Source organism: Excalfactoria chinensis, chromosome Z (genome assembly GCF_039878825.1).
Source record: "Excalfactoria chinensis isolate bCotChi1 chromosome Z, bCotChi1.hap2, whole genome shotgun sequence".
NCBI classification, from domain to species: Eukaryota; Metazoa; Chordata; class Aves; order Galliformes; family Phasianidae; genus Excalfactoria; species Excalfactoria chinensis.
Window position 1 is genome coordinate 58767490 of NC_092857.1, and position 15073 is coordinate 58782562.

Genomic DNA, 15073 nt, shown 5'->3' on the forward strand with positions numbered 1-15073 from the left:
TAGAGAGATGCATAAAACTGTGTTTAATGCAGAAAACGTGTGTTCAAGACATAACCACCAAAGAAGACATCTGAAATCAAGTACAGGAAAAACAAAAACAAAATAACTCAGCTGGAGGTCGCACACAGAATGATGGGCACTTTTAAGAAGGTACAAGGCTTGCGATGTATCGAAGAACTAAGCAAAACCAAAAACTGGCAACAAACATTTGCACATTGTCAGGTCAAAAGTTTGCTTTTTTTTTTTTTTTTTTAAACAAGGCTCATAAATAAATCTGTTGTCATGAATAGCAAGTTACTCTTTGGGAAACACAAAGTGAAAAGGTGGCTACATAAGTTATGCAAATAAATTCATTTAAAATCATGATGTAACAATAGCATATTTAGGCCTAAGGCTTCTCTACAGAATGGTTGATTGGCATTTTTTCAAACACAAGAAACAAGATCAAAATAACTCTTACGTCAGAAATTGGCTATCAATGTATCTGTAAAATAAATTCAGAATGACCTTTCAGGAGCAATGCAACTAACATAGAACTCTTTAGACAAAGATATATACATCTGCTTGCAAAGTATTTCTAAATAGTCTCTTCAAAAAGTATTGTCAGAGTAGTGCAATATAACTTTATCAGCAATTGCAACCAACGAGAGGTAACCCATGGAGAACAACATGGAAAACTCCTCTGGAGGATGGAGTTCTGCAGCCTCCCCAGGGCAGAAATCCCCTTTAGAGTCACCAGGAGCTACGACTAAGAGCTGTGCACAGAAAGTCCCCTTGGAATGAACTCTCTGCTCACTACCCAGGGAGCTGAGCATGGAAGTCTACAAGCGGAATCAGAATATATCCCCAAGCACTCTTTACGCAGTGGCCACTAAAACCATTGAAATGTAAACCTTTCCTATTCTAAGTTCTGTTCCATTCATAAAACAATGCAGTTTCCATGCAGTAGGGCACAGTTGTTATCAGAACTGAAGATGTGATCAGCTAAAAAAACAGTAGGTATATCAGTTTAACCATAACTGCATAATTTCCTCTACTCTATATTTCACACCGGTAACAGATAATGTGTTGTAGCATAGAGCACATATAATATGATCTTGTGTTTTGAAAGCAAAAACATTTTCTGCAAGATTTCCGTAGTAAAATATTCACATGCACAAAAGGTGTTCATAGCATGACACCCAAAGCAACATGGAGATAATCTGATAGTATTTCCAATACAGCAGAACTATGGGCTTAATTCACTAAACTATGCAGTACAAATGAAGATCACGGGTACGTATAAAAAAATCAGACAGGCAATCAATTACAAACCTGGCAGTATTTTGAGAGAAACAGAGATTTTCAGGTCTTATAATGGAATGATTAGAATGGGAGGAACTTCACTGGGGAGCTCCAAAGAGAGATTTGCGCTTGGAGTTTCTCATTATCTTCTAAGTAGCCCTACTGCACAGGAGTACATTGCACCAGAGGTTAACACCAGGGTCTGGAGTTGAAAAAAAAACTACTAAAACTTAAGTGCAGTAGGTTTCACTACCTTGTATTTCTGTTGAGATGTATAAAACATAGAAAACTTTAACGCTGACTTCCTGGATAAAAATATTACGGTTCACAAATAAAATCTGACAGAACTTCTGAGTCAGATTTAAACTGATACCTTTTGTAGATTTCATTGGCATGATTTGAATATTTCAGATCTGTCTGACCAGTGAGGAGCAGTGTGTTTTTACCATTCTACATTGACTTCTTCAACATCTTATGCTATTCAAACAGCAACAGCCTTACTTGAAACCTTCATTAAACGTGTCTTTACAGTGCTAAGTATATATTCAATGAAAAACACATTTATATAGTATTTACAAATTCTCCCCATTAGAAAAAAAGGCAAAATAAATAAAAAGCTTAGAGAAAGGAAATGCTGCTTAGGCTATAGGCTTCTTCTTTTGTTGTCCCCCAGAAGATGCTAGTTTCTAGCCGGGATTGTTTTTCTTCCTCTTGCTTGGGCTGTGACTGGGATCTTGTTTCAGTTCATGATATTGCACCTGTTTCAACACAACATTTAGAAACTGGTCAGTTGGGCACCTGCTAGAGAAAGAAAGAAAGAAAGAGATTCTATTTTTTTGCCAAGGTGAAATGAAAAAAAAGCAGGGAAAACCATCGCTCTGCAAACTACGTGGAATCTACAGCTACACTTCAACAACAGAATGATACAGTTCTGAAGTAAGAAAGAAAAACACAATTAGGAAAATCCTGTCAGGAAGTAAGACTCTACTGATGTAAGCTTTAAAAAGGCTATGAGATGTGAAAGAAAACAAACACTACCATCTCAGGAGCTGAATGAATATTCTTTGCAGTTTGTTTCAAGGCCTAACAAAGGCAGGATCAGATTCACATCAGGCATGTGCACATGCGCCTCTTATTTACACCAGCTCTGACCTGAAACCACTGCCAAAAATATGGTAAGACTATCATCATTTATGTGTTCAGCACAGGACACTGGCTCCTGGCATTCTTTGACCCTCCACTGGCCTTTCTGTGTGCCTGAGTGGCCCAAGGCAGCAGTGTTTCCTGCAAAAAATGACTGCAGTGCCTCATCCCCGGAGGCCACTCAGCACAAGTTCTAGCAGCTACAAACAACTCCCAAATACTTGTATTCTTACAGATTTCCTGTAAGCATAAGGGAGACAGCAGATAACTGCTTGCAAGACAAAGTACCAGATTTCTTAAAATTCATGGCTTTCACCACACTCGAGTTTCAATTTCTTTAAGTCAAAGAAAGTGAAATCAAATCAATAAAATTAAAGTATAAACATTTATTTATTGATTTATTTAATTTGTTTATTTATTAAATCAGAAAATCATGATGTCATCTGTTAAACTAACATTTAGAAGCTTAAAAACTATACACACCACTTGCACATCTGAAGGAACTCTGGACAGAAAGTCAAGTAGCTCGTTGTTATCAATTGCATACGGACTTCGAAGCTTCTTTGTAAATTTATTGATACCTGCAGAAGGGAGCATTCAAATGTTACTGCAGTCATCTTTTTCACTCAGTAGATATATACAGTAGATATATATACAGAGCAAGTCCTGAGAAATAACTTAGGATCAGTTTCCAAGCCTGAAGAACGAATGCACAAACCATAAACACATGTTCTAGCAGCCATCATCTGCTGCTGTGGTTCCCTCTAATTCAAAGTGCAAGCTTTAAAAACAAATCTGACCTAGAACTCTCTTTGCAATGAGAACCGTGTTCATTATGCAAAAGTTAGGAGGAGGAGAGGAATAACATGTGCCCCATCCCTAAGATGGATCGGACTAGTAATGGAAGGCTTAATAACAGGTTAAATAAAAGGAATATCTGTCTACTGATCAAGCAGATGGGAAGTAGCTCACCATATGAAGGCTGAAGGAAGAAGTAACACAAACCTCTGTCTGTTAATGACAGATACAGATGATATGATTCCACAGAGAGAATGGACACAATGGCTCTTCTAAACATAGCTTTCCAATGCCAACTGGCAAACAGCATTAAAAAGCACCAAGAAAATCCTCCCTTAGCTGTGATAAAAGTAAGCTTTTTAACTTATCTTTGTATATGTACCATGAAATATAATCTTAGATTCATGCAGTTTTCATGAGAGTATTGTGTGTGGGCGCTGGAAACACACATCTAAGTCATGACTAGGAATGGTACAAACTGCACAGATTCTCAGTTGAGCAGGAGAAAGCTGTTTGAAAAGATGCTGCTCTGTGTAATTTATCAAGGCCGCATTGCTGGTAATTCAGTTTATCTTTCAAGACATCTTTGGGGACTTTTAGAAAGCCTTAGCAGGGGCATAAAGCTTCAGAACATGGTGCAGAAGCAGCAGCAGTCTTGGAAATGCCCATGGACTCTCACTGAATGAATTTTCAGCCCTCTGATGAAGACAGAAGACTGCTGCAATACCGTTATCAAGAGATTGAACAATGAATACTGGAAATGAACATGTGGAATTCAAAGACGTTTATTGAAGAAGATCCTTTCCATCAGCATGTTACTAAGAAATTCAAGGTCTGCCCAACTGTTTATCACAAATGGCCATTGGAACACCCACTGGTGAACTCAGGAATTAAACAGACCTACCTTATATGTTGTTACTCAATGAAAAGACACTGTGAAAGCAAATGCATGCAGAAGCAAGGCTTGAGAAAAGAGAAGAGCAGAACATATGAGCCAGGATGATAGGAAACAAAATGCAACAAGAGGATTAGGCCTATTCTAAAAGATTGAAAAGTTTCAGTATAAAGTTATTTTCTTCATACTCTTTAATACATAAACAACTGTAGCATCAACCAGGACTTTGCACTGCTGGGATTAGAGTGCAAATGTGGTTCTTGTTCCAGTGGGGCTAATGCAGCACTGGCTGAAGGACCAAGAGCCTGCTGAAGAGAAAAACAGCTAGGAGGCAAAGAACTGAGAATTTCTTTCCAGAGCAGGCAGGAACAGGTCGTTCCTACAGATGCACAGGAGAAAGACAGCTATACATATGATCAGCCACAGTGTGGAGGAATTTTCATAAAAATAAACCATCTGCCTTCCTAGAGAACAGCATGGACAGATGCCACTACAGAGACGCTTGGTTTCCTATGGACGAAAGTCAAGCAACAGAGATGATTCCTTTCAAGTGCAGGATATACAAATGGGATGAACAAATGTATATACAAAGGTGAGGCTAGAAACATAACAGAGAAAGCAGTCGTGTTTGGAATGCTACATTTCTAAAAGGGGAGCTACTCCCTTCACATGGTATGACATGCTGCTCTGCTAATGCATTTAATCCTTGAGGAGGATCAATTGCTAGAACCACAGCCATGCAGAACCTCTCTGGTCTTCTCGCATGATGGAAGACAAATAGGTAACCCCACATATTTGCTCAACAAGAGCCTGCCTGAACTGAAATGCAAATGAAAAATGTGGAGCTGAAATCCCTAGTGAGATGATTGAAATCATACGACCAGGTAACTTCTGAGATGCAGAAATAAAAAAGGGAAAGAGCAAGGTGCACCTAAAATAATTAGTGATTAAATTACTAATTTGCATTTTGGGAGGCATGGATTCAAGTTTGAGAGGAGAGGCTTTCTCTTACTTGAGACAGAGACATAAACACAGATTTCTGTGTGAAGAGTAGAACCTCACAAGGTATTGCAGGGGGGCTGCTGTCCATAGTCTTTCAAATGCTGACTTTTTTGGGGTCTTGGAGGGGAATTATAAGCTTAAATTGTTGCATAAAATGAAGGTAATGTATGACGTTGAATGTATAAGAGCCCAGATCTGCTCAACAAAACCTCCAAAGAAGAAAGGCCAAGTACTTTAAACAAAAAGCCTAGCATCTTGTCTGTGGTAGGAAGAGAGCAAATCTGGGAATAAACTAAAAATGCGAGTTGCATCCAAGTGACATGAGGTATGGGAATAAATGAAATTCCCATGCAAGAAAAGACACTATGGAAAACTACATATTTGCTTCTTTTAGTTCTTTCTTTGGTTCAAATCCTCATCACTTGTACTTCTCTATTTTGTGTATTCTGCTGCACTTTACTATTTGTAAAGGCTCTGCAAGAATAATACCAATCCTGGCTGATATACAATAAACATACCCTTTGAAGTAATTTTGATGATTTTATGTTCATCAGATTCACAAGTTCTTTACAAGGGCATGATTGTTTCTATTAGAAAGGATTTAACAGAGACAGCGTTCTTCACAACTTTACACTACTTAGGTAAGCATACAGCTGCTGGTGATGTACGATGTATAAGAAATGAACAAATGCAAATTTAGCAGTATAATTTACAACAGATGAATTAGTGGTACTGTTTAAAATCAGTATAAACATAAGGAGAAGTAATGAGAGTTTGGCTCAATCACAGTTCCAACCCCAAGACCTGTGCTGCAGGTTCTAAGTTTCATTTCATTATCAACTGGCCAGACACAATGTGCATCTTTCCCTCAAACTAAAGGTGACCTTTTAAACAGGCTTCTTTTTTCTATGTTTACATATATTTTCACAAGATGAAGTACAGCAGTAAAACAGTCATATTGTCCTAAATGCACTATATAGATTGAAATGCCCCTGTTTGTGTATAAGTGGTGAAAATAAATCAGAGTAATATCTAGACAAAGCTACACTTTGATATATGAAGAATCCTCATGGCTACATGTTTATAGTATGATGAAGTCCAGAATGCCAGCCAAGAAAAATGCATTTTGCAGGTGGGCCTAAATCTTAACACAGTTGTGATTTTTAACTAACCTGTCTGTTTCCATCATAAGGAAGCTTCATGACCATAAACACAGAAAAGTACTGACAATGTAAGTCATCCCTTAAAAAACAGATTTTTCTAAGTGGCACAGACAGTTAAAAAAGGGCTTTACTTACCCCAGACAAGGACAATGTATCTCAGTGGAATGAAATACAGGATGACTGTGAACACACAAAGGGCAACAATTGCCAGCCAGCTCAGGAATGGGACAGTCCAGTTGAACGTGCTAAATGAAAGAGAAACAAAAGTCAGAGCTTTGGTCACCTGACAGTCAATAATAAAATGCACACTGGGTGGAAATAGCCTAGGAGGAGTTGCAGTTTCCATTAGTGACAACAGACTCAAGCTACAGATGAAGGCACGGGTGCTGGACATCAGGAAGACTGTTTGGATCCATTCTCAGGTAAAAAGAAAGGATGTCCTGGCATCACAACTGTGCCACTGTATAGCATGTCTCCATGGCCCAGCTGCCCACCTCTTCCAAAGGAAGTGCGCTCAACTTTATAAATTTCCATGCTTGCCCCCAGTTTCAGCACTGGACAAAACATTTCCTGTCCCTGATTATGTATTTGCTCTGTCAACAGGGATCTCCATTTTCAGCTCATTTTTGCTTGACCAGCAGGGGCAGGAAGTAGGAAGAAAGTTAGGAAAAGGAGGAGACAGAACAATTGGTCCTGAAGCCAGGGAAGATACAACAGCAGGGGATGAAAAAAGGGCAAGAAAATTACCCTGCTTTGAGTAAGCAGGAGAAAAATCAAGGAAGCTTAAAAACAAAACAAAACAAAACAAAAAAACAGGGGAGGAGAAACAGCGTAAGTTAAAGTACATTACAGGAAAAGGCACACAAAAAACTTCATCATTCCAGATAAATCAAATCAAATGGATATTCTTTGAATAAAGGAGGAGAACTTCTGGGATCCCACCAGAGTTTAATGGCACTGACTTTACAAAAAAGCCCAATTAAATATTACTTTAAAAGAGATCAAAATTCTATTACTTGATATTCTATTACTTGATTAAAAAACAGAACGAAACAAAAATCTTCTGATTGCCTCATTTTTCAGAGGTTGATGTATAGGCAGAATAAGTGAAAACTAATGAGTATAGAAATAGCCATGCGGTGGCTCCGCAGTCTCTACAGGCAGGGAAGAGAGAAAGGACAGATGGACAACTTAGATGTGTGTCCCATGGGAACACCAGTGCAGGGAGCTTGACTCGGTGGGATTGCGCCATGAAAGCACCACCATGTCAAAGGTGCAGCGTGACATTTATGCAGAGGGAAAATGCAGCTTTGGCTCTAAGTAGCTTGATGATACTCTTTAAAGTATTACCACTAACTATATGCCCAATCAGTGCGATTACATTATTTTGGCTTCTCTGGCTGAATAATTGCAATTATCTGAATTGCTAGCCATATTTTTCATAATGAGCTCTGGCTTCATGTGTTTATTTGTCTTCTTTTCTCCCTGGCAATTTTGACATGTCTCCAGAGCGAACATTATGTAGTGTCACTTGGTGTGGGATCACTCCTGCTCTCCTCAAGGGACACCTGCTCTTTTCCCCTCTTCTGCATGCATTTGGGATGAACAGAAGGTTGAGGGTCTGCTCATGTTCCTGTGACTCGGCTTTGTGCAATGGATCACAGACATGCCATGTGTGGGAACACTGGCTCCTCACTTAGCAAACCTCCTTATGTGCTGTGTTAGCACAGCATTCAGTACAGGTTTCCCATTATAGTTTTAGGAACAAATTACAGAGATTTATAGGAAGATTCGGTCTCACTATGCTTAGAAAATTCTGTTGCTCTCATCTGGTATATAACAGAACAAACCCTACTTCCAAAGTGCACAATTTGAAAAACTTAATCATAAAGGCAACTTCCATAAGCAGTCTTCCAATAAAAGACTTCTTTTACAGAAGTTCATTTTACTTGTCTGGAAAACTTGTGCAATAAGCTGTGCTCACATCTGCCTCTGCTGCTGTGAATGTGGCCTGTTTGGAAGTGTCCCTGTGAGAACTTTTCCTGCAGCACGACCTCCACCCAATATATCAATTCTCTAAAACTGCATTACAACAGCATTTATTTTGGAGTCATATCCCTCTGTATGAGCCTTAGAAACTGTGTATGTCTTAGAAACTGGGAACACCAAAGTGCTGCACATTGAATTGAGTAGTGGGGGAAAAAAAAAGAACATACTCCAGCTGCCTTGTGCTCAGAGTATACCCAAACCAAGCAAGAACACACAGCTTTAACTTTTCTTTAAGACATGTGAAGTGTATGAACAGAAACTTCATAGCAAGACTACTCTGTATGTCTTACAAGACACCTTTCTGCCTACCCTCTCTGCCACAGTGAAAAGCAGGATGTGAACACTCTGCTCATGACTCTTCATCTTGCAAGTCTCTGCTCTCAGCTTTCAAAGGGCAGAAAGCCAAGTCAGCTCTGTCCCTGCTTCTCAGCTGACAGTGCTTCTGGAGGGAGCACTTCTGATGTTAAAAGTCCTTAGACTGCAGCTTGGTGACCATGCAAAAAACCCACCAAACTTCCTGTCATAAATCTCAAGCCTCTCTTGCTTAAGGTCTAAACTTGTTGGCAGTTCTGATATATCATCTATAAAGTGTTATAAATTAAATTTAATGCAAGAGAAAAGGTTTTCCTAACTTACATAAACAGAATATCTACAGCAAATGAATATGCATATTGGAGAAACATGGAATCATTAAGGTTGGATCATCATGTCCAATCCACTAGGATCATCATGTCCAACCCAAGCCCATCTGCATCATTATGTCCCTCAGTGCCACATCCACATAGTTCTCAAGCAGCTTCAGGGACAGTGACTCCACCACCTGCCAGGGCTGCCTATTCAATACCTCACCACTTTTTCAGAGAATAAATTTTTCCTTATACCCAACCTGACCTTCTCTTGGTTCAACTTAAAGCTATTACCTCTCATCCTATCACAATTAGCTAGGAGAAGAGGCTGACCTCTCTACCTCACCACAGCCTCCCTTCACATTGTTGTAAAGAGCTGAATTCTCCCCTAAGCCTCCTCCCCAGACTGAACCATCCAAGTTTTCTCAGCAGCTCCCTATTAGACTTATGTTCCACACCTCTCACAGTTTTGCTGCCCTTCTCTGGACATGCTCCAGGGCCTCAATGTCTTTCTTGCAGTGAGGGGCCCAAAACTGAACACAATACTTGAGCTGTGGCCTCACCAGAGCTGAGAATGGAGGGATAATCACCTTCCTGCTCCTGCTGGGAACTGCTGATACAAGCCAGGATGCTATGGGCCTTCGTGTACATACCCTGAACCCTCATTTCAGCTCTGCTTACTTCCTTTATTAAAACTGCATCTTTTATTATTAAGTAACTGCTGTTGGATTCACAATAAGATTCTCATTCTGTTTCCCTCCAATGCCTTAATTCTGATGTTTTCCTCCCAATTAATATATTTTTGAATTCCAAATTAATCTGGCAATATTGTCATTAAGTTAGGGCTGCCACAGAGCAAGTAAATAAAGCTGAGTTTTAGGAACAGATCAGCCAAAACTGGAGCCTCCCATGAACAAGAGCAGAGAACAGTTCAGCACCATGTCAGCACTTACTTCTTTATCCTTTCTCCAAAGGAAGCTACATCATCAAGGATGTTCTGGACACTGACACACACCTCTTGAATGGCATACAGTTTATCCATAAATCCTTTTTTCTCGCTGTCCTAAAGGAAAGAATAATAGTTATTATACAAAAGCAAATCTGTAAAAAGAATGCCATGCATTAGAACAGGAAAGGCACACATCATTCTGTGCCACAGATCCCTCTCTTATACCCAGTCTCACATACCTACCATGCTCACAGAAACTCTGCCAGCCCTTCAGCACTCTGTGCTGCCTTCAGACCGTTGGCTGTGAACACAGCAGCACAGGGGCAGCCCCATCTTATTGTGTGACAGCATGTGGTACCCACCCCATAAACCCGCGCATTTCAAACAGTACTGGGCTAGTCCTTAATATTCAAGTATATCAAATGTACTGGAGACATAACTCCAAGCTGTCTATTTCTAATACCAGGCAGGCCATAGCATCAAGTCAGAATTCAACTAAAATGCTGAATTAGATGGGCTAAAAACCAAGCATAACTCCAGGCAAAAATAACAATTTTTCTTCATTTTCACTGACTACTGGGGAAGTCAGAAGTGTTACTCAACATTTTCAGTGGATTAATGTCACATTATATTTTCTAGGTTAAATTTGATTAGTGCTTTCCCAAACTATGAAATATAATAAAAATATTTCAAGATTAGCAAAAACCAGCAAAATCTTTGATAAAAAAAAAAAGCTGTTCAGCATTTTGTCATCACAAACAACTTACTACAGCAGTCTCTGTAACTGACAGAAAATACAAGCACTTAAGAAATCGTAGGCTGTATTGCATTTTTCTTTTCTTCTCCTGATTCTTAATTAGCAGCCACCATATTGGTTCCCTTATTTTGTTGACATATTTACTGTCTTTCTAAGCCAGACTATATGTGGAAAATGTCACTTAATATTAGATCATTGAAGTTATTCTAGTGACACAGGTTATGCAACTATTTTGTCAAGAGTTGTGAAGATGTCGAAAGAACTTAGATACAAAACACAGGTTGTTGAAAAATAAACCACTGTGAGGGGGAGAGAGAGAGAGAGAGAGAGAGAGAGAGAGAGAGAGAGAGCAATAGTAAAACTACTTCCAATAACTGAGTGTAACTTAATCCAACAATTCAGAGATGCAAGAAAAGTCAGATTCTGAAGGAACATGACAGGTCTTTTGTTCTCAGTTAAGATTATTTGTATCACAAATAAATATCTCTGTAGATGACCACAATCATGACTGCTAACATGTAGCACATCTAACTCTGCGCAGCTGAGTGACTTTTGAAATTAATTCTTTAATATTTATTACACCCTCGAGGAATTCGCTGTAGAGCACTACTGTCCTTAGATATACCGCTACTGAAGAGGTGCAGAATATATCTAATGCATTCAATTTACTAACAGGAAAGACTCTTCTATTCATTCATGTAAAACACATACTTCCAGTACCGGAGAAACATGAAAATAATGTTTTCTAATTCAGCAGAAGTAGGCAATATTTCATACAAAAATCACAGATATCCTTCTGCCTTCTAAATATATATAAGCTTTGTCTCTTCAGCGTAGATATACAAATTCTGCTCTGTTATCTTGATTTATAATTAAATTGTGTGAGAAAAGAATTATGCAAATGTTACAAAAACAGTACCCTCTGTGACATCTCCAGAACCCGAGGGACAGCTTTAACAAGTCCTGAGGCTATTTTTCTTTTAAAATATTTTACAAGACAAACTTGCACTTTTCTTTTTGAAAATACATCTGCTTTAAATCATTCCCTTAACCAAAACACACACACACACAAGAGCAACAACAACAGAAGAAAGAGTCAGAGAAAAGAGTCACTATTTCCATTTCCTGCACTTTCTGAATGTACAGAAAACTTGCTGACACATTCTAAGGAAGGAATAGACAAAACAGCACAGGAAAGTAGAGGCATTCAAAAGGATCAGGGCTCAGCTTTACTTAAACTAATTCCACATGCCCTACAACTATTAGCTGTTTTTTATTTCTTTCTCCAGAGATTTGTGGGGAAAACAATCTGGGCTAGGGAAAGGCTACACTTATTTTCTTCCAGCAAGATACTGCGTTAGTAAATACAACTTACGATCCACCATGAGCAAACCAAGGTTCTTAATAGTCCATTTATCAAACACTACTGATATTCCCTTTCCAAAGAAAGATGGGCTGTGACTGGAATCAGTTTCATCTTTTGTATGGCTACAATTGCCAAGTTTCTGGAAATAATTGCCATTTAAATAGTAGATAAAATTTATTATACAAAGCTATCAACAGCTTTATTGCTATTTAATTTCCGTGATTTGTTTGCTTGCAGAAGGCTTAAGGTATCTGAAAAGCAAGATGTTTGCTGGGGGATGGATTTAACTATAAACTGTGAAAGCAATGTCAAATTGATGTTGACAGTCTGACTGGAATTTACAAAGGGGAATGAACACAAAGACTTGAAACCAAGTCCTCTTCCCACTCTGCAGTAAAATGTACATTACAGATTGATATACTGCTTGGCCAATAATAATATTTAATTCTTGTATATGGATTTCAACCAAAACTCTTATTTTTTATTCAGTAAAGCAAAACAAAGTAAATGACTTGCTCTAGATTGTATGGAGCTGATTCTGAGTACAACACATGTTGTCTGAATCTCTTTATTTGGTGCACTGTGACTCTGGCCCCATGATAAAACACGGTGATTTAGGAAAGGATTACATCTCCAAGCCCAAGCCTCTCTCTCCTCTAGGCTGAAGTGCATTTACAAAACAAATATTCCAAAAGAAAGTTAAAGCAGGAGAAATAAATAAAAGAGCTTTAAGTGATAGGAGATATCTCTAGGACAGAGAATAAAGATCTTATGGTAGATAACTATCCTGTCAATAAACTGCTGTGTTGGAGCTTATGTTAGGCAACTGTCCTATTAGTTAACTGAGATGTTGGAGAGAAAGGTTTGGTCATGAAAACAAAAATCATACAAAATCTGATTGTTTCATCCAGAATATGAAAAATCTTGAAACTTTGAAGAGATGCTCTGAACAACAATCTTCCAAAAACATCCCTTGCTGTCCAAGGGATTTTGATAAAGCGCTGCTGTACAAACCAAAGTGACTGAGACAATACCAGACTGATAAGAACACAGAAAGGACATCGTATAATTACTGGCTAGGACCTATATATTCACGCAGTGTGTTCTAAGAAAGTGGTATTGTCTTGTCACTTGGCCACAAGAAGATGTGCACTGTTCTTTGCTTGTGTCACTTACATGTGGCTACAAAATCATTGGTGACAGCGAGGTCAGTGAGGAATCACTCTAGTCATTCCTTGGCTGCTAGTAAAAGATTTGTAAATCTCATTACTTGAATAATAGGAATATTTTGATGAGGATCACTACAGTTTATTTCAACTAACAATTGGTCTCCACAGCAGAGCTGCCCCATCTGTGTGCATTCACATCATTTCTGAGTCAGAGTGCAAGCCACGTGCAGGGCTGCAGCATCTGGCAGACCTCTGAGCAGTAGGTCCAGAATGTTGGTAGAAAAAGTGCTATGCAGGATTCATTAGTACTTCCTGCAGAGGGCTTGGAGACAGTGGCTGTTGGATTCAACTATTGCATATTGGATTCAACTATAGGCATTTGATCTCCTCCAGGCTAAAGACCTGGTGATGGATACAGGAGTAAGTCATTATCTTGTCTTTTTATCAGGGAAATGGAAAGAGGGCAGGCAACCATGACAGTACTGTTATATTCAAGCAGACTTTGGAAGTAAGACCATGAGGTAAAGCTGCATGTTCTATAGGACCTGGAAAGATACACCAGGTGACCTGAAACAGGCCTCCTCCATTGTGTCTGCAGTGAACAGAGAAGGTCAGGTTGTTTTAACCGTTCTTACCTCTAGAAGGATGACACTTGTGCAGTACCATAACCATGTTATCTTGTCACTTCTGGGAAGACTCTTGAAGAGATTAAAATTCTTCAATGGGAGCTTAACAATTTGTAAGATCCCACCCTTCCACTAAGCCATCTTATTATTCTTCAGACCATATACTATTAGATATTTTAAATACTGACAAACTGCAGCATCACATACCAGCATCTGTTCTTCTCTTATCATCAATAACAACAAAAAAAGCCTGGATAGTTTTGAACCATTCTGAAAAAGAACAGTCAGAAAGGGCCTTCCACAGTGCTAGCACAGTTTAACATAGACATCATATCTCAGGGTTATCGTAGACAATTATAACTGAGTTTTTAAACTGTGGACTTAGTTTTTTCCTCAATACTTGTTAATGCACATTCAGTGACTGTATTTGTAAAAAGCAGATCAGTTGTTTACAAATGCTACACATTTTATCTTTAAGTACTACCTGCTAGCTTAGGTCTTCATATGTGAATTTTACTACAGAGAACAATACACAGACAATAGAAAATAACTGCTGATGAACAAACGGAAATTAGGCCGAGGATTTCTAAAATACAGAGAAAACCACATTGTCCACATCGTTATTAAAAGAGTAGGATTTTACAGAGATGAATGGTATCTGTGATCATGATTATTAAAGAAAGAAGCAATAAAATGTTATTACATACTAAGCATTCAATATTTTAGCAGAATATAGTAGGCACAATAGAAACCACATAAACATGTGGAAGAAAACACTGATGGTCCACTGTTTATAAAGACGACATCCCTGTGAGCGTGAATATTACAACAATCTGTTCTTTCTCAAACATACAGTAAGAATTGATAAAAATCATTTGAACCTTCTGTGACTTTCTGGCACTACTGCCTATCTAACAAATTAGGCTCTTTTTGTATATAATGAACAGCTGCAGTACTAAAATATATAATTTAATAATAATTAAAAAAAAAACCTCATGATGAACAGTACTAACTCTGGGGGAAAAGGTGGTATTACAAGCTTTCTGTGAAGTAGGAAAAAAAAAAAAAAAAAAAAAAAAAAAAAAAGGCAGTTCTCGTATAGTTCAAATGAAGATTTTTGGCCAACACTTTCCCTTAGAATTGCCTAATTCTGGTCCTTCCTGGTCTTTCCCTTACTTTCCCTTTCAGTACAGCAACACTCCAGATGAAATAGGTACATGAATGCAGAAGAGGTCCGTATTAACTG

At 38.5% G+C, this 15073-nt stretch overlaps 1 protein-coding gene across 5 annotated transcripts in view; it reads right to left on the bottom strand.

Annotated features, from left to right (window-relative positions):
• The window catches only part of MCTP1 (multiple C2 and transmembrane domain containing 1), a 246706-nt gene continuing 231633 nt past the window's right edge, over nt 1-15073 (bottom strand). For 3 of the 5 annotated variants that reach the window (XM_072359050.1, XM_072359049.1, XM_072359053.1), the window contains 5 exons: nt 13837-13899; nt 9914-10023; nt 6421-6530; nt 2911-3008; nt 1-2042 (listed from right to left, as the gene is read on the bottom strand). In XM_072359050.1, coding sequence (XP_072215151.1) covers nt 1971-2042; nt 2911-3008; nt 6421-6530; nt 9914-10023; nt 13837-13899 — 453 coding nt within the window. In that variant the 3' untranslated portion in view covers nt 1-1970. The remainder of the gene's footprint in view (nt 2043-2910; nt 3009-6420; nt 6531-9913; nt 10024-13836; nt 13900-15073) is intronic. The other 2 variants (XM_072359052.1, XM_072359051.1) reach the window with 1 other exon arrangement.